The 20696-nt window shown below is 41.8% G+C and overlaps 1 protein-coding gene across 1 annotated transcript in view; it reads right to left on the bottom strand.

The window, feature by feature from the left end:
- Positions 1-262: 262 nt before the first annotated feature.
- The window catches only part of LOC147443172 (G-type lectin S-receptor-like serine/threonine-protein kinase SD2-5), a 37372-nt gene continuing 16938 nt past the window's right edge, over positions 263-20696 (bottom strand). Inside the window, exons 2-3 of the mRNA XM_086529484.1 lie at positions 8013-9695; positions 263-665 (exon numbers count right to left, since the gene is read on the bottom strand). Of these exons, the coding sequence (XP_086385610.1) occupies positions 263-665; positions 8013-9695 (2086 nt within the window). The remainder of the gene's footprint in view (positions 666-8012; positions 9696-20696) is intronic.

Raw genomic sequence — 20696 nt, 5'->3', positions numbered from 1 at the left:
TGTTGGAATCTTCTCAATCACTTCTTTGATCCGTGTAGTCTCTATCTCTGATAAGTGCTCATTTGCTGGTGGCAGAGTCCTCAACCCATATTGTAGCTTGTGCATGTAGCATCTGAATGCTCTGTGGACAAATGGCAAGCGACACATCTTGTCTCCCAAGGTGCCCCTTGTAGTATGGGAAGATTGTGATCTAGGGAGCCTCGGTGGTAAAGCCAATGCATCTTACAATGGAGAGGGGAAGTGTTTGCATTCCTTGCTCTGTCTAAAAGCTATCAAATTTTGCTTCATTCCCTCCCTTGTAGTATTTTCCTACATATGTAATGTGCTCTAGAAAGAAAGAAATGCTTTTAATGGTGTATAATGTGCATACACCAAAAGGGTCTACTCCAACCCTTGCACCTTCTACCAAGACCTTGTGGGGAATGCCGACTCGATGAGTACACTTGGCATTCAATGTTGTGCACATGATTATAACGGTGCCACTGGCATCTGATCGACCACCCCCAACCGCTTGAGCATCTTGGGCCATCTTCAATCTCTTGGGTAAGGAGGCTTGGTCTTGAGCTTTCAATCGCTTCATCTTAACCTTCTGCTCCTCCCATTGTTTATCTGATAGCTCTATTTTTGTCATATCGCAAGTGGGAGGGAGATCTTCTTTTAAGTCTCTGTAGCAAACTTTCATATTGCTTAACACTGTCATGACCTTATGGTGGGGGTCAAATTCTCACATCCTTGTAGGAGTCAGTAACTCATATTGGCCTTCCTCTCGTAGCCTCCACTCTGTGTTCTTCCAGATAGCGATAGTGAGGTCTTTAATAAAGACGTCTCTTTCATTAATCTGTTGTGTGCGACCATTTGCACATGATATTGAAAAAATACATTCTTTTCAAATGTCATGCATAATAATTTTCTTTTTCTCTTGCGTCATATTTGCACTGGACAATAAAAAACAACATATAAAATACAGTTTCATTGAGCATTGACACTCTCACAGTAGTTCAGGGAACCTATAAGCGTGACTTCAAGACTTCAAAAAAATGTGCATGATTATATTGATATAGATTGAAAATCATTTTTAATTTAACATGCTATTTTTAATTGTGTAAAATGCAAAAAAAACAAGTAACTCTTAAGAAAATAATCCAGATTAAATACTATAGGTTAAAATTCCAAAACATTTCAACAATATATTGTGATAAACCATAAGACATGAGTTGATATTTTGCACGTTGTACTCTCACACTAGTTCAGACAAACCATACCCGTGACTTAAAGACTTCAAACCACTCATAAATTGCAAAGAACATCTTTCTCTTTAAAAAGAGCAAAACGAACAAAATGTGTGCTATAAATGTAGCATTTAAAATAACAACAATGATTGATGAATAAATAGTATATATTTCACAAGAACATTTAAAAACAACAATTTCAAACAATTCAAACATTTGTATATGAAATACTCTTCATAGTTGCATCATCGACCAAGTATTTCATATACTTAATACTTAAAAAAATGAACTCACTACAACACGTCGCGTAGAAATTGGCGTAGATACCGACGAAATAAAGTTAGTTTTAAAACTAAAAAGCGTTGAAATAGGCCTCGAAAGAAGCGCCGGTATCGTAGCATCGGAATGAGCATCGGTATACTTAACGTCAAAATAATCCTTTAAATACGCGTCGAAATAGACTAAGAAATAAGCACCGGTATTTCTATAGTATATTCTGACGCTTCTTTAGAAGTCTGTACCGATCATACCGTACTCTGTACCGAAGACAAACCTGCAATTTTTTTTGGGTAGAGAGGGATGGGAACTAATGCTGCATGTACTGCAGCAAAAGAAACAGCCCTCTCTGCCCAAAGGAAGAGTGTACAAGCAACTGCACTCCACCTACATGCTGACGCTAAAGAGAGCATGTATGACAATTAGAAAAGTTGTGGGAATAACATAACCTGTTTGCCATACCATAACCTGTTACCATATTAAAACATGAGTCGAAAACTATAAAACCATAAACATAACCTGTTTTCCATACCATAACCATTACCATAACTTGCTTGTCATACCATAACCATAACAACCATACCATCCTTGCACAACCATAACCATAACCATCACATGATTGCTATACCATCATAGCAAAACCATAACCATCACATGATTGCCATACCATCATTGCACAACCATAACCATCATTGCATAACCACAACCATAACCAAAACCACAACCATAACCATAACCATAACCATCAGATGATTGCCATACCATCATAGCAAAACCATAATCTTAAGTTAACTGTCAAACCTTAACCATAACATCTGTGCCATACACATAACCATAAACCATAAACATAAGCACTACACACTGTACATATGCAAACAATCACTGAGTGAGAAGACCCTCATGGTAATGCCTCCCACTCGATGTCCTCTCCCTTCTCCTCTCGGTGTGTCGGAAGGCGCTTCACGGTAAACTTTCTGCAAAATTGTGGTTTAATCATTAGATAAATCTTCAAATAACATATATATTATCAATAATTTAAAGCATACATATAATACTTACAAACTCATGTCAAAGCGTATTGTAGCCTCCACTCCCAAGATGTGACGCTCCAGCAGACTCCAAACGTGCTCTGGTTGCATCTTTCTACTTTGCTGAAATCTCTCAAGATTGTCTTGTGTCTCTCGTACAATCCCCGACCACTCCCTTGCATCCAACCATGCCAGCTTGGGATTGTCGTCATTGTACCTATCTCTTGCCTCCGACCGACAGTGTGACATTGTGGACATCACCATGCTCAAAATCCAGTTGTTCGAGACTGGATCGTACCCCTCTGCCGGCTGTACTCTCTCTGAATGGCCTCGATGATGTAATTCCTTTTCTCAAGATCAAGGTTATCCCAAACCTCCATCACAAAGTGATCAAACTATACAGAGCTGTCAAATCCTCTGTCACATGGCCTTTTCGACCCTATCCGCCACAACAGCCCCATCCTTGCTCTTGTACACCTTGTTAGGATCATGCTCGTGTGATCCCCAAGGTGTACATGGTGTGCCGATCGGTGAACTATCTACTGAAGAGAGTGGTGGACTCTCTCTTGGTGGTGTGGATGCATCGATAGAACCGCTATTACAATAATCACCGTCTCCAGAACGACGCCTACCTTGTCTCGAGGATGAACCACCCGTTGATGTAGGGGGCACATGAGTCCTAGGCGTAGGGGCACACTAGACTGAGGTGTGGGGCTGCTCGATGTAGGAGCCACACTAGTCCCGCGTGTAGGGTCGGCTGAAGTAGGTCTAGAGGGACCTACAGCCCAATGGTGCCATTGCGATCTGCTCTGGTGTGAATTGAGATAAAAAACGAGCCCATCTGCTCGGATGACATGCTATCCACTCTTGTCTTTACGCACAATTGCATTAGGGCCACTAGTAATAACTTTGAACCAGTTGACATCAAAGATAAACATATCAAACTTTTTAAAGCTAATCTTCAAGATGTCTTGGATGTAGACAAAGTATTCAAGATGGCTAGTCTCTGTATTCTCATCCCTGGCACTACTCCTACTTTCTTTGACGAAGCTTGCCCTAACACCACTGTCGAAAGTGACCCTTTGTTCGTCGATCTGTTGCACTCTGAAGTGCTTCCCATGCGATCACAAAGCTCCATATTTGTGATACTGCAGCCACAAAATTGAAATAGACTAAAAGTTATTAAAGCAAACTAGTTTTCATGTGGAGCTCGAAAAGGAAGTTGTGAAATAACCATGCCAATCGCAACCCCTTGACATCTCCTCTTCCTCTTCAGTATTCAACGCTCCATTCCTCTTTGCCTCTGAGAGTGTCGTATCTAACCACCACCCAGTTGGAAAGTCAGGCAATTTTTGAAGATGATCTGAAAAAGGAAGGTTTCTAATTGCACGACTGCACTTGAATTGAAGGCGATCTGTCACACATTGTTGCTTTTCCCCTTCGTATCTCTCTAGCCACTTTTGCATGATGTCTGAGTTGAGAAGGAAAAATTTCATAACCTTTTCTTACATTGTGATGTCCATCTTCCTAACGATGCCTTGTCCCTGCGGCTCGTCCCCTGTCACCTTGACGTTGACCTCAGTAGTCCACATTCGGGGCATCTCTGGATCAATCGTTGCTATCATGCCGTCAATATGAACGGGATGGCTGAGGTTGGTCCACAGTACTTCATTTAATGTTGTCACCTTCTATGCTGGAATCCATGTCAAAGAACGCGTCCAACATCTGCTCCATCTCTACTTCTTGAAATGCCGCTTCAGGTATTAGTTGGTAGGACTCAGTTGATGGCTGCTCGTTTGAAAATCGTCTTCTCTGGAATGAAGTTGGAGCAATATCTACTTGCAGAATTTGACCTTCAATCTCTAGACCATGAGATCGATAACACAGGTCTTTGACTTGCTCTATCGGAAAGAGACCGTGATTGCGTATGTGTTGGTCACAGATTTTTTGTTTTGAAAGATAGTATGCTTGCAATGCGCACAAGGACACGCCATCCTATTGTCCATACTTTATCTATCAATGATGCAACAAATAATTAAAACACTCTAGTTGTTATAACTACACACTACTAAGTACATGACAAGCTTTAACAACCTCACATTCTCTAGCCAGGCCCGATCCCCGCACACCTCGGTCTAGAGGTGCACGAAGATTAGGACCACAGGGTAATAATCTCGTCTTTTATTGGTCAATGACTATAAATTAAAGTTCTTGAAGTATGTGTGTACTTTTGAAGTCCGATTGCGTTTTTTCAACTATTTTTTGCTAGCTCTAACAACCTCACATTCTCTACCCAGGCCCGATCCCCGCACACCTCGGTCTAGAGGTGGACGGAGATTAGGACCACAGGATAATAATCTCGGCTTTATTGGTCAATGACTATATATTAAGGTTCTTGAAGTCTGTGTGCACTTTTGAAGTCCGATTGCATTTTTTCTACTATTAATTTGATACTAGCTCTAACCTAATCTATAATCTAACTTAACCTATAACATAAACCTAACCTAACTTAATGTAACCTAAACCTAACCTATAACCTAACTTAATGTAACCTAACTTATAACCTAAACCTACCCTATAGGCTAACCTAACCGAAGTTCGTTTGCGTTTTTAGAAGTACACTAGTCATCTTTGAAGTCCAATTGTGTTTTTTCTACTATTAATTTGACGCTAGCTCTAACCTAACCTATAATCTAACCTTACCTAAAACCTATACCTAACTTAACTTAATGTAACCTAACTTATAACCTAAACCTAACCTATAAACTAACCTAACCGAAGTCCGTTTGCGTTTTTAAAAGTACACGAGTCATCTTCGAAGTCCAATTGTATTTTTTCTACTATTAATTTGTTGCTAGCTCTAACCTAACCTATAACCTAAACCTAACCTAACCTAACCTAACATAAAAACAACACAATGGTGAGGCGTTTAGCAAAACGACAAGCCATAAAGCTTACCCACAATGCATATGTGATGTGGGCAAGCTCTATGGCTTTCCAATTTGACAAACGGCTCACCATTGTGTTGTTTTTAGGGTTGCGAAGTGATTTTATGGCCTGAAAACCGCTCGCAGACATATAGACAACACAATGGCGAGCCGTTGGCAATATGACAAGCCATAGAGCTTGCCCACAATGCATATGCCTGGTGAGCAAGCTTTATGGCTTTTGGTATTGTCAAATGGATCGCCATTCTGTTGTTTTTAGGGACACGAGAAAATTTTAGCGCTTGAAAATCGCTCGCAAACATATAGACAACACAATGGCCAGCCCTTGGCAATACGGCAAGCCATAGAGCTTGGCCACAATGCATAGAGCTTGCCCACAATGCATATGCATTGTGGGCAAGCTCTATGGCTTTCCGTTTTGCCAAACGAATCTCCATTGTGTTCTTTTTAGGGTTGCTTAGTTATTTTAGGGCTTGAAAATTGCTTGCGGACATAAAAACAACACAATGACAAGTTGTTGGCAATACGTAAAGCCATAGAGCTTGCTCTCAATTCATATGCTTTGTGGGTAAGCTTTATGGCTTGCCGTATTGCCAAACGGATCGCCATTGTGTTGTTTTTAGGGACACAAGGCAATTTTAGCGCTTAAAAATCGCTCGCAAACATATAGACAACACCATGGCGAGCTGTTTGGCAATACGGCAAGCCATAAATCTTACCCACAAGGCATATGCATTGAGGGCAAGATCTATGGCTTTCTGTATTGCCAAAAGGCTTGCCATTGTGTTGTTTTTAGGACCGCTTAGCTATTTTAGGATTTGAAAATCGCTTACAGACATATAAAAAACACAATGCAAACCGTTTGGCAATACGTCAAGCCATAGAACTTGCCCACAACGCATATGCATTGTGGACAAGTTCTATGGCTTGCCGTATTGCCAAACGGCTCGCCATGGTGTTATTTTCAGGGCCGCTTAGCTATTTTAGCACTTCAAAACCACTTGTGGACATATAAACAACACAATGGCAAGCCGTTGGCAATACGGAAAGCCATAGAGCTTGCCCACAATGCATATGTGTTGTGGGTAAGCTTTATGGCTTGCTGTAGTGACGAACGGATTTCCATTGTGTTGTTTTTAAGATGCAATGTGGGTAAGCTCTATGGCTTGCCGTATTGTCGAATGTAGCTTAACCTAATGTAACCTAATGTAGCTTAACCTAACCTAACCTAACCCAACCTAATGTAGCTAAACCTACTATGCACTACGACATAGAGCATGTTCCCACACGACCCTCTCTCTCCTCTCGACGTACCTGCGAAGGCGGTTCTCTCTCTCTCTCTCTCTCTCTCTCTCTCTCTCTCTCAGAGTGGCTCAAGAAATAACACCCAGTGGGCCCGATCGGGGTCCTCTATATATTTAGTTGCGGGCGTACCGAGCATTAGGCTCCTCGACGGGCCCATAGGGAAAACTAAATTGCTCGGCAGGCTTGTTGTGGGTTTCCAACTGGTTGCTCTCAACCGACTTCTTTGTGATCATGTTGAGTGTGATTATGTAAATATTTTAATAAGACCTTGTGATCACACAAATTTTTAGATAATTAGTAAATATTAAATCCATGCTCGTAAAACTAGTTAAAGTGAAGCTTAGAATGGCTTTGAAAAAAAAATAGAGTTGCTAAAACAACAAAAGTTTGTGGAATTGAACACCTAGTTTGGAAAACAAAGTTTGTATTGTAGGAAAAACTCTAAAAAGAGTCTTGTGTGTATCAAGTTCAAAATGAAACGCCTAGTTTGTAAAATGTAGTTCCTATCGTAGGAAAAACTCTAAAAAGAGTCTTGTGTATATCAAGTTCAAAATGGAACGCGTAGTTTGGAAAATGGAGTTCCTATCATAGGAAAAACTCTAAAAAGAGTCTTGCATATATCAAATTACTTACACTAATATCCAGTACATGGACATGGACATGCATGTGAAATATGTATACCATACGTTAAGGTTTCTTTAAGAGTTGGGTCGCACCCAATGTAAGGAGGGGGATTGGCAAGAAGAATCTTTCCAACTAAAGTAATTGCGCATTTTCCTCTCGAGGGGTGCACTATTAATCATGTGAATTTGTAACGTGAGTTCGAATGGAGGGGTTTTAAGATGCAAAACTTTTAGGCAATTTAATAGAGATACGTGAAAATAAAGGGTTTTTATATTCAATTTTGGAAAGAAATCATAAAATAAGGGATCATTTTATTCATTCAGAGATGTTAACATAGGGTTTTTTTTAACACCCCACGAACGCACGTTATATAGGGGGATATTGAACGGTGAACCCTCCGATGTTTTCCTCTAGGTTTCTAGAAACCCCGTTCTCGTTCCAATAGTACCTTGAAAAAGCTTAGTATTACGCTATTTTCTTGCAAAAGCTTCTCTCTCCTGATTTCACAAAGAGTTTCATCGAATAGAAAGCCGATTTTCTTGAAGGCAAACTCAAAATCTATTTGGGATTTTATAATTTCAGTCGATTAAAATACACTAGACCCTGGTTTTTTTCTAACATTGCTTTGAAGAAACTGCGCCCTTGGCGTGGAGGCCCCTTCAGCTAATTGTGTCGCCCAACCAATGCTACGTGTAGCTACATGATTGGCCTCTTTCCCTTCTGGTCGGTTGCTTTCAATAGAGCCAGATGCGGTGATCTTGTGGGGAGGCACCACAATGGTGGTGAGAAATTCCGAGAAATCTATATAAGGAACATCTATAGGACCTTCTAACATGTCACACACATGTGCCATGGTCGGCCTATTGTCCGGTTCGCCGTGTATGCACAAAAAGGCTACCTTGACCACTTTCTCAACTTGTTGGGTAAATGTGTTTGCTGTATGAGCAGAATGGAGTAGCCTTTTGTCGATAAGGTCAACAACTTTCCCTTCATTCATCTTCTGAGCTGCCCATTTGACATTCTTCCTTACACCACTCACCAACTCCAACAGCACCGTCCCAAAGCTGTAGACGTCACATTTCGTGCTCACTTCGGACTGGGAAAACAACTCCGGTGCTATGTAGCCTGGCGTGCCTCGTGCTACCGTCACTACGGCGGCTGACTTCTGATCCGTAGCCAGCAGCTTTGCAAGCCCAAAGTCTGCCAGCTTCGCCCCAAAGTTTGCATCCAGCAGGATGTTCTGAGGCTTCACATCCAAATGTATGATGGCCTTTCGACACCCTTCATGCAAATAAGCCAGCCCTCTGGCCGTGCCAAGGGCCACATTCAAGCGCTCTTTCCAACCCATCACAGGCCGACGACGACGTTGCTGCTCTAGATCTCCATCTTCGACCGATCTGCAAAACAGCCACTCATCCAAAGACCCATTTTCCATGTACTCATACACGAGCAACCTGTGCATGTCCCCCAGCTTCCCGTATAATATTATCTTTATTATTGAGTGATCCTGCTCCGAGCAATACCCATTGAGATCCACAATATTGTCATGCTTTATGGCTCCTAGTGTATCAATCTCTGCCTTAAACTCCTTCTGTCCTTGCGAAAGGCGCTCCGATTTCAATTTCTTCACCGCCACCGTCCTTCCGTCCGGTAGGATACCTTTATACACAGATCCAAATCCTCCGTCACCAATCATTTCTCCGAAACCTTGGGTAAACCTGCTCAAGTTGTCATATGAATACCTTTTCAAAGCACACCATCTCAGCTCCTTGTCTTCCCATTTCCTACTCACGTTCTTCCATTTCCAATAAATTACTGCTGATATAAAGCAGATTACAATCACTGGTACTACAATTGCAGGCACAATTATTTCAGGACGGTCTACAATAGACCTCGGCGCTGCTGCTGCAACTGTCTGTAATTTTATGAATGCAATATGCTCTTCAGAAGGAAGATCGAGGAAGCTTATGTTGGACAAAGGTGTGCTATCACCAAAGGGCAAGCAGAAGGATGACTTGGTGTGATAGAAGAACCCCGAGCAGGAACAGTTGGAAGAGCAAGCAGCCTTGCAATCTTCCAGAGGCATGGTGTTCTCTTCCCAAGTGAGCTCAAATAAGGGTAAAATGGATATAAATGCAACATTCTTGATCTCAACGAGGGATTGAGATGCAGGGAGTTGCCCACATTCCAAAGCAACTCGTCGTCTGCACCCTTTAGAGGGGTTTGAAGTATCTATGGTGGTGAATGCATTGCTGAGATTTTTGTTGTCTTCCTGTGAAGGGCACCTGCGGCAATCAAGGGACATCTCAGATCATGAAGCTTTCAGTTGCAAAACAGTTAAGAGCTTAGAGCTATACCTGCCATGAAAAATGAGCCAAACTAGTTTTAATAAGCATTGCATTTCCACACTCACTCCAAAATTTTGAACTCGCTCCAATAACAACTACATGCCATCATGGATACTCTTTCAACATTCGTGATAGTGCGTTGTTGTTAGCCGCGAGGAAGTTGATATGAGTATATTACACACAAAAAGCTTCCTATCCATGGTGTGGGCCCTTATAAGAGTGAGTGGATTCAATGACATACCTAGCATGGGGATGATGATGGATGCAAAGGTCTACTCATTTTTAGATAAACTTTTAGGCTTGGAAGTGGGCACTTCAATAAGCTTCAATCTAGAATCTGATCATTTAGTATCCACTTTGTACAAAGTTATATACCAATGAGCTATGGGTTAAGAAGTTCAATTTTCAAAGTATCAGCATTTATGTCTACATTTGAGGAATTTTTATATTATAAAAGAAGTGACATGAATCAACATGAAGTTATGCTATAAAGACATTTTTTGTGAGTAATGACAGATCCAAGACAAGTAAATACCATGTTACTTACACAAGTTTTTAAAAGAAAGTTTCTTTTACACCTTATAAATACCATGTCTATCATGAGGAGATGTATAAAGATAGACACACACACACACACAAACACACACACACACACACACATACAGACATACATACGTAAATACATAGAGACATTCAAAAGCGATAATAGAGAAATCAAAGAGATATAGCATGAGTGTTTCTATGTGTACTCATGAGTGAGCTTGAGAAACCGTATAAGATTACCATTCAAAATTTTTGGTAAGAGCAAGTGAGACCCGCCATACATGGGTCGCTGAAGCTAGTAACTCTAAAAGAGACCCAATGAACTAAGGTTCAATATTTTAGCACAAGTTATATTGATGTATGTCAATTAAGTCCATTGACTTGGTAAATTATTATCTTAATTACTTAATGGGGTCCAAAAAATGCACTCATGCTAAGCTATGCCACTTGTCGCAAGTCCATTGGTGGAGAGTCAAGTAACCAAGGTAAAAAGTATGTATGCTAAAGTGTTATCACAAAAAATAAAGCCAAGGACTATTAGGGCTGGTTCAGACGAGCCCGCCAACAACTCTAGATTTTCTTTCTTCGTCTACTTCCCTTGTTCACACAGAATGGAGGTAATATGATATTTTTAAAAATCGCACATTGTTGTCAACCAATGGGAGTAGTGCAACGGTAAGGATTGCAATTGACAGCTACAATTGAGTGTGTATGGCTCATATGCCTTATGGATGATTTGGGTGTTGGACAGGACACTGCCAACATCATCTACATTGACAGTCAAAGCATATGCTCATATGCCTTATGGATGATTTGGGTGTTGGACATGACACTGCCAACATCATCTACACTGATAGTCAGAGCACATTGGTAGTTACGAGGAACCTAGTTTTTCATGCTCGCACAAAGCACATTGAGGTGCATTACCACTATGTTAGGGAGAGACTCTCAGCATGAGAGATCAACTTGGCTTATGTGCCAATGCAGGACAACCGCACAAATCTTTTCACAAAGGCATTGTCTTGTGAGAAGTTTAAAGCTTTGTGCAAATCTTTGGGCTTACATCCCTTTGTGGACTGATCATGTCCTCAGGACATGGCACTTCCCTATACTTTATGTGTCAGGTCTATACATGTGTAAGGTCTAAGGGGATTTGTTACCATATACATGTGGTAGTGATGTATGTGAGCACCCTTAGGGCCATCGAGGCATTTTTCCCCTCATTAAGAGGTTTTTTTCCCCATGCATTGTATATACGCCCATCACTCTAGGGCTATCTTATCTTTCCATTGCACCCTAAGTAATACTACTCTCTGTTATGTGTCTTGAGCTTCCTTCATCTTCTCCAAGCTGTGTGCATTTTCCTGCAACCCTATTTCCAACATCCATGATGTGAAGTTTGGTTGGAGGCCTAAGCTATAAATGTAGGTAAGTAAGCTGGAGGATGATTATTTTGAAAGAGGAGGATACTTAGGAAAGCAGTTATTCTTAATGAGCACATTACTGATTTTGTCACGCTGTGGCATGAAGGCTCTTGCTGAGCTAGAAATCGAGGACAATGCAAGAGATTTACTAACTATCTCTAGCTACCTCAAATCGTATGATCAAGCCAAGAAAGATATGCATAGGGCGTCAAAGATACTCTTGATCGAGCTTGTTGTCTGGATCACCCATGCTTGAGAAGACAAAAGTCAACATCAACTTATAGGTAATGACATCTTTGAGTGCAACTATAGTATTTAAAAAAGGCCCCTCCAATACTAGAGGTGAAGCATAAGTCCTTCTCCAACACTAGAGAAAAAACACACCCCCTCCTGCAACACTAGATGAGAAAAAAGGTACACAAGGGGAGAGCATGTTCCCAATGGTTTATGGATCTTAAGTGAGGATGATGCCACCTCCCCATCATAGGCACAAATGGTTTTTTCTTTTATTGGGGGACACAAGAACTTCCCATGCACATCATGCATGTCTAGTATACCTCTACAAATTGTATTTTCTTATATAATTACTTTTGCTTAAGACATTAGCAATCATGAGGTGAGATTGTCGAGGATTTTAAGCAGCTTCAAGAAGAGATTCTACAATGACCAAGAACATGCAACAACATGCTATTCACAATACATTAAGACTCCAGTTTTTCAATTTGTTTCTTAGATCTCATAGCTTGATTGAAATTTGTTTTCAAAAAATATATATGTATAATTTCATTAAATTTAATATCTAACCAACCCAAATGATTTTCTCATATTAAACTGATCATTTAATGTGGGATAATAAACAGGAAGAAGGGTTAGAATATAGACATTTGCTTATGGATCTATCTCAACACGGGGCCAATGGTAAAGGGGCCCAAATAAGAGATGGTATGTCAAAGAGAAATGTTAACTAATGGAGCTTAAAAGACCTTAGGGTTAGCTTCATTAAAGACCTCCAATGGTTAGTGTTAAAAGTCCTTTGACCTTAAGCAAGCTAGGGCTGAGCTTGAGGTGGGAACCCGACCTAAACTTGTCTTTGACCTTAAGCAAGCTAGGGCTGTGCTTGAGGTGGGAACCCGACCTAAACTTACCTTTGACTTTAGGCAAGCTAAGGCTGAGCTTGAGGTGGGAACTCCACCTAAGGTGCTTGTCATGCTTGATGACTAAGGTACTTGAGGTACTTGTCATACTTAATGAGGAAGTTGCTTGAGAAGCTTCGTATGCATGGGGGGTAAGATGCTTGAGTCAAAAAGAGACCCTACACACTTAATGAGGAAGTTGCTTGAGAAGCTTCATATGCATGGGGGGGTAAGATTCTTGAGTCAAAAAGAGACCCTACTTTCTTAATGAGGAAGTTGCATGAGAAGCTTCCTATGCATAAAAGTCCCAAAGTGAGGGGAATCTTTGAGCTAACTTTCCACTCACCCAAGGGGCACCCCTTTTCTAAAAGGGCACATGGAACACATGTTAGCTCTCACTAAGCTTACCCACATGGGGTGCTTGAATGCTATTGGTTGGGCTAAAGAGGGGTCCAATGAGCTCCTACTTCCATCCAATAAATATCTAGATATTTTCAAGCTCTGTCTATCTCTAAGAGGTAAGGGGGTGCTTGAATGCTATTGGTTGGGCTAAAGAGGGGTCCAATGAGCTCCTACTTCCATCCAACAAATATCTAGATATTTTCAAGCTCTGTCTCTCTCTAAGGGGTAAGGGGGACACTTGTCAAAAGACTACCCATGTACTTGACTACATGATGCATGTGATTGGCTAGGGGGAGAGGGGTCCAATGATATTGAAGCATGTGGAAAAGCTACCACTCACCCAAGGCAAGGAGGGGGGTGTTAGGGGGATATACTCCACACACACACACTCATTTGGAAGGGCATTCTCACTTGGTGAAAGTTGGGGAATACCACCTCCTTCTCCAAGCTTGTGAGAAGTAAGAGCCTACATCAACACTCTTGGTTATGGAATGCAAATCCAACCAAGAGCCATGCTTCAATGATTAAGCTTGTCATCTTCTCCATCTCCATTACTATGCTATTATGTATGCTAGCAAGAAGAGCAATGATAAGTGAGGAACTATTTCTTTCTCCTATGGAATGTTTCTTCTTCCTCTTCCCTACCCTCATTCCCCGCTAGCTCTCTCCACCTTCGAAGGTGTTTGAGGCCTTGGGACTGAGGCTTGGGATAGTTAATGCTTTCTACAAGTTTATGTTATGCTTGTGATGCATGAAGCTTTCCATCTTCGTTGCATCACGTAGGTCACAAGGAACACAAAGATTGTATTGTACCAAGTCTCTCTTGATGGGAGAAACTATAATACAAATGCCTATTGGAGGGGGACCGGGTCCATATGAATCTGGTCCTCAACTATTGTCATGTTCTCTAAACTCTCTCTCTTTTGCAAAAGTATTGTTCGTGCCAAGTTAACTAAGTACCATGTTTATGTTGCTACCATCAATTAAGTTCACCCGCTATGCTCACAAAGTAATCTCTCAAAAATGCTTCACCTAATTTCCTAATTCCGCTACTCTCAAAGTTAACAGGCCATCTACATTACATTGGTATCAGAGCATTTGGTTTCTCTTTTCTTGCTTAAGAAGAGAGGTCCGATTAATGGTTTTTTTGGTTAATTATCTTAGGGTAAGTGGGTATGGGATCTATTATTGGTTTTGTTGAGCCCACTATGTGGGATATGGTGCACACCTCGGGAGATTTGATCTTAATAATGGAGTCTTTTTAGAATTTCCTATGGCTTTACCATTATTGAGCCATAAGTAGTCCGAAAGGAGCTATCCCTCGGCAACTTCGCTATGTTAGACTCACTCCACTACTCTCTATGATTAACCAATTCGAGCCGTGGGTGTAGATACTTAAGTGCGTATTTTCAAAGGCTAGGAGGAGTAGCAACTAAGGTTTTGAATTGCCAAAGCATATACTAAGTAAACATATAAGTTTAATTAACATGGTCAACAATAACCAAGAGAGTAGAATGAACATTGATAACTTTGATTTTGCACATGAAGGTGCCAATGATGATGCCTCCATGTTTGTTAATTATCTTATCATTAGGTTTCAACAAGCTATGGGCAACCCCACTTTGCAAGCCGAAGTTACTCAACAACTTTGTGCTTATGGGATTTCCTTTCCTCTCCAAGAGGAGAGAGAGTTTACGAGGCCTCTTGAAGAGACCCCCAAAAGAAGACTCTCTCCCATATGGGAGGAGGAATCCAAAGATCAAGAAAGCAATGAATCCCTAAATTCCTCCGAAGATGTGGCTCCACGAAGAAGGTGGACTAGATCGTCAACTCCTCCCAAGAGGAAACGGTTAACCCATAGTCCTTCTCCTCATCACTCCAAAAGGGAAGAGAGGAAACCAAGGAAGAAAAGGGCAAGAAAGAGGTCACCCTCTTCTCTTTCTTCTTCACCTTCCTCCTCTACCGATGAAAGTTATGGCTATTCTCCTAGAGAATATAAGAGGGGAGGAATCCTCAAATCTTACCCTGCATGGCGAAGGTCACACAAGCTCAAGAAGTTCAAAGAGGGAGGAAAGAGTATCTCTTTTCTCACCTATGATGGCACCTTTGGTGCTACGACAAAGTATTGGCCTTCATCCAACAATTTGATGCGGCCTTTGGAGACGAGGGCTTCACAGAGTCCTCCAAGCTACGCCACGTAGCTATGCACTTCCAAAAATCGGCTCGTCAATGGTGGGCTAGCCTTCGTGGCAATGGCAAAGCCCCAATGTCACGTGACACATCCAACCCTATGTGTTCGTGGACAACCTACAGCACGACAAGGGTTCAGTCAGTCCAGTTAGTCTAGATTTAGAAGTGATCTACGGGATGATCTGGCACTTTTGTGAGTATGTTCGCAGACCGTGCATGCCCAGTCACTTAGTGTAGATGCATACCCTTTGGTTACACACAGCATGATCATAAGCATTCCCATCAGAATCCTTCAGGGGAATTTTTCATTGCATTTAGCCTATTTTCCCTATTTTTGACATTTTTCACTTATTATTTTTAAGTGACTTTTGCTGGAATGTAGGTAGGGAAAATTGAGTAAGTTTTTATATAAGTAAACCTAGACTAGCACTAATTGGTAGAAGAGGCAGCAGGAGCACCTTCCTCAACATGCAACTTCTCAGCAGAACCCAAGAGGCCTAGCGTTTTTGCTCCACATCAACCGCCTAGCGTTTTTGGACCAGATCAGCCAGCCATTTGCACTTGCGGATTCCGACGACAACAGAACATTAGATCAGCCTAGCATTTTGCATTTGCAGAACAACTGGCGATAGATTTGCAGATTTTCAGCCCTAGCGTTTTTGCATCTGCACCATAACCCAGCGTTTTGCAGATTCACCACGACAGAACATCAAGAAACCTCAGCATTTTCAGCCCTTAGACACCGCAGATCAAGTCCCGAACCTAGCATGATCTCACCTTCCCGCAGCAGTTCCTCGTTGCACGGTCAATTTCCGCAAGGTTTACAGTTTCAGCCTATAAAATGCAGATTTCAACATCTGCGTTTTCAGCACGTCGCCGTAGCATCGCCGCCATTGACATCGTCATCGACATAGAGTCAGAATTCAGAAAATACAAGATTTGCAGATTTCAGCCCTTATCATTTTCAGATTTTAACCGGTCTCATCATCGTCCTCATTGTCGTCGACATCGTCGGCAAGTCCAAGCATTGTAGAGATTTGTGCAATCATAAGTAGACCGCTCTCGCCATAGAGAGTGGGGCCTTCAGAGGAGGATTTTACAATGTCTCTGGTGTCGTATTCTCTTCTCTATCTCTGAGTCTCATGCACCTTCATTCACAGTGTTCACCACTCTGTTTGTGTCCATTCCACTCTCTCACTAAAGGAACGGAAGGCTCTCCCTTCCATAAGTAAAAGGAATCCTTGAGCACAGTTCGGAGCACTCATCTTGAGCAAAGTTCAAACATTCATTTCGTTGCACCTAACATTGGTATTAGAGCTTTGGCAGTGTTCTGTATCACTCAAGGAAAGAACCACAAGAACCACAGAATTTTTTTTGCTTGTTGAGGTTGCACGAACCCAAGTTCACTTGGGCGTGTCGATTTTGAATCGTGTTTTTGAAGACTGACAGGAAATCCAAGAAAGAAGGGCTTGTCCAGCCTCCCCTTGTGCCTCTTTTCATTCATTGAGAGCGGACCGTGCACTTAGCGGCCGGCCAATTGACGTGAGGTGGGAAAAAGCAACCTTGGTGTGAGCGCAAGGCCACCAAGGGGTTCGCCAACGGAAAAGAGCAGAACTCGGGTGAAAAGAAGATCCTTCTCGAACACAAATTGCAAACAAAAGAAAACCCTCAAGAACCTCAAGAACTCAAGACCCGCAAGAACCTCAAGAACTCAAGAACCCCAAGAACCAAGACCTGCAAGAATCCAAGTTCCTTGTGAACTTAAGAACCCAAGACCACAAGAACCCACGACTTGAGAATCGTCATCACTCGAAGCGGAATGGATAATTCGCTTGGAGGTGATGAGCATGAGAGAGGCGAAGAAGAATTTTCCCCACCAGGAGGTTTTTCCGACCCTCCCCCTTCCCCATCTACGCCAAGGATTGCACTAACTCCTATGGAGGAGTTGGAGCAATTGTTTATGGAAAGGAAGTTAGAACGCGAAGCAAGAAATGCAGAAAGAATGGCAGAAATGGATGGCAAACACGCCGAAAGAAAAGCAGAAAGAGAAGCAGAAATAAAGGCATCCAAATCAAGACAAGAACAGAGCAATCGACACATGAAAGAGTTCTTGCGACTCTTTTCTCAAGTGCAGGTACAGATGCAAGAGATTCAGGAAAAGGAGACTCTCTCAATCTCTTCTTCTCGCAAGCATGACACACATGATTTGCATGATGATAAGCATGATGAATTGCCTGATAATAATGAGCATGATAATGATTTGAATGACAAGGATAAGCATGATGATTTGGATGACAATGACAAGCATGATGATTTGCATGATGATAAAGATGTGATTTCTCACAAGCATGATGAGTTGCATGAAGATGATGTGATTGTTCACAAGGATGATGTGTTAGTTGATGCTTTTTCTAGTGAAGCTAGCTAACCTCATTGCAGAGACGATCAATCACGAAGACCCGATCTTGGCTCTCAAGCCTAGGTCCAAAGAACCCCCTCAGGAAGAACCGATCTTGGCTCTCGAGCTTAGGTCTAAAGAACCCTCACACGAAGTATTATGTGTTCGCATGATTCATACACACACATTATTTGAGTGTTTCATTTGTGATCGGTTCTTGTATTTTTGTCAGTGTCTTTATGTGATCCCTTTTCTTAGACATGACATATTGTACGTTGAGCACGTTTCACTCATGAATGAGCACAAATGTATGCGAATTGTTCATGAAAAGCTGAAAAGTATGTATGTAAGGAAGTCACATTCCATGTCTCTTCCTTGGCATGACGCATTGTAGAAAGAGCACATGAAAGTATGAGCACCAAGCATGGGCATTTTCGTTGTGAATTGCCACAGTTGATTGCTTTAGATTAAAAAAAAAAGATTCAATCTCATTGCTTGCGTGTGTGTGGTGAACGGTTTTTCACTCCATCTCTTTGTTCATCTACATTGCATGCATAGTCTATTAGGACGACATAATTTTTTCCAATCACTTTACATGGAATAGGTATGTTCATGGTTTTGTGTTGGAAATGGTTTCGGGAATTTTCAGCCATGGAGATTCTTGAAGAAGAAAGAAGCATGACTCTAGACGAATTTGAAGCATGGAAGAAGCCTCAAAAGACTTTGTGTCGCTTTCAAAGCGGCCCAAAAAAGCAAGCGTGGTAGACCTTTATGAAGTTCAAGTACCGTACGACCCACACATCAGAGTGGGCCGATGAAGATTCCCTTCCAGGATTCTGGATGCTATTGGCGATCTCTCTCGATGCCATACAGTTAGATACCAGTACCTCACTTTGAAAAGGAGGGGATGCCACGTGACACATCCAACCCTATGTGTCCGTGGACAAGCTACAGCACGACAAGGGTTCAGTCAATCCAGCCAGTCTAGATTTAGAAGTGATCTGGCACTTTTGTGAGTCTGTTCGCAGACCGTGCATGCCCAGTCACTGAGTGTAGATGCATATCCTTTGGTTGCACACAACATGATCATAAGCATTCCCATCAGAATCGTTCAGGGGAATTTTCCAGTGCATTTAACCTATTTTTCCTAGTTTTCACTTATTATTTTTAAGTGACTTTTGTTGGAAAGTAGGTAGGGCAAATTGAGGAAGTTTGTATATAACCAAACCTAGACTAGCACTAATTGGCAGAAGAGGTAGCAGGAGCACCTTGCTCAACAGGCAACTTCTCAACAGAACCCAAGAGGCCTAGCGTTTTTGCTCCACAGCAACCACCTAGCATTTTTGGACCAGATCAGCCAGCGATTTGCACTTGTAGATTTCGGCGACAGCAAAACATCAGATCAGCCTAGCGTTCTGTATTTGCAGAACAACCGGTGATAGATTTACAGATTTTCAGCCCTAACGATTTTGCATCAGCACCATAACCCAGCGTTTTGTAGATTCACCGCGACGGAACATCAAGAAACCTCAGTGCTTCCTGTTTTTAGCCATTAGACACCGCAAATCAAGTCTCGAACCTTGCAGATCTCACCTTCCCGTAGCAGTTCCTCACTGCACGGTCAGTTTCTGCAAGGTTTACAGTTTCAGCCTGGGAAACGGAGATTTCAGCATCTGTGTTTTCAACGCGTCATCGTTGCATCATCGCCATCGACATAGAGTCAGAATTCAGCAGATACAAGATTTGCAAATTCAGCCCTTAGCATTTTCAGATTTTAGTCCGTCTCATCGTCGTCCTCATCGTCGTCGACATCGTCGGCAAGTCCAAGCATTGTAGAGATTTGTGCAATCATAAGTAGACCGCTCTCATCATATAGAGTGGGGCCTTCGGAGGAGGGTTTTACAATGTCTCTGGTGTCGTATTCTCTTCTCTATCTCTCAGTCTCATGCACCTTCATTCACAATGTTCACCACTTTGTTCGTGTCCATTGCACTTTCTCACTAAAGGAACGGAAGGCTCTCCCTTTCGTAAGTAAAAGGAATCCTTGAGCACAGTTCGGAGCACTCATCTTGAGCAAAGTTCAAACATTCATTCCGCTGCACCTAACACCCAAAGACATGGAAAACTCTACGATTTTCCATCATGAAGCAATTCCTTGCAAGCGATGCAACGGATAAAGTGCTCACCGAATGATGGAGTTTAAGGCTTCTCTCTCATGAGTCTATCCACAAATATGTGGACAAGTTTTGGGATTTACATCTCAAGGCTACTGTCTTTCAAAAGATAGACTTTGCTGAGAAAAAACAACAATTCTATGCGGGATTACCTGAAGAGATGGCCGAGTATGTCAACTCTCAATGGCCTGACTCTATCAGCGAAGTAATCCACCATACCATGGTTGCTTCACACATCAATTTCCAACAAGGGGCTAGACGGAATGTCAAACCATGGAAAATAAAGACAAAAGTGATGCAAAGGGAAAAATTAATGCCCAAAATTTTTTCCACAGTCATTCCAACAACAACAATAACAATCAGTCCAAGGAGTAAGGAGTTTACAAAGGTAAAAATAAACTCTCTCCTGAAGAGCTTGAAACTTTTTGCAAGGATCACAAATGTTTTAAGTGCGGGGAGCAAGGACATGGCTATCGTTCTTGCCCCAAAAGAAATGCTCGCAATGAGACTCCTAGAGCTTCCACTATCAAAGCTCCAAAAGAGGATACTCATTGCAAAGGATCACCTCTCTCCCATGCTTGGGAAAAGGTAAGGGAGCATGATGCTTTTATCTTGTTTGACCCTGGTTCTACTCTCAACATGGGAAGATCTTCACTGCCGATGAGTATAGCCGT

Source organism: Adiantum capillus-veneris, chromosome 14 (genome assembly GCF_014529385.1).
Source record: "Adiantum capillus-veneris isolate H3 chromosome 14, ASM1452938v2, whole genome shotgun sequence".
Taxonomy (NCBI): domain Eukaryota; kingdom Viridiplantae; phylum Streptophyta; class Polypodiopsida; order Polypodiales; family Pteridaceae; genus Adiantum; species Adiantum capillus-veneris.
Note: the sequence above shows the minus strand (reverse complement) of the source record. Positions and strands in the feature narration are given on the sequence as shown.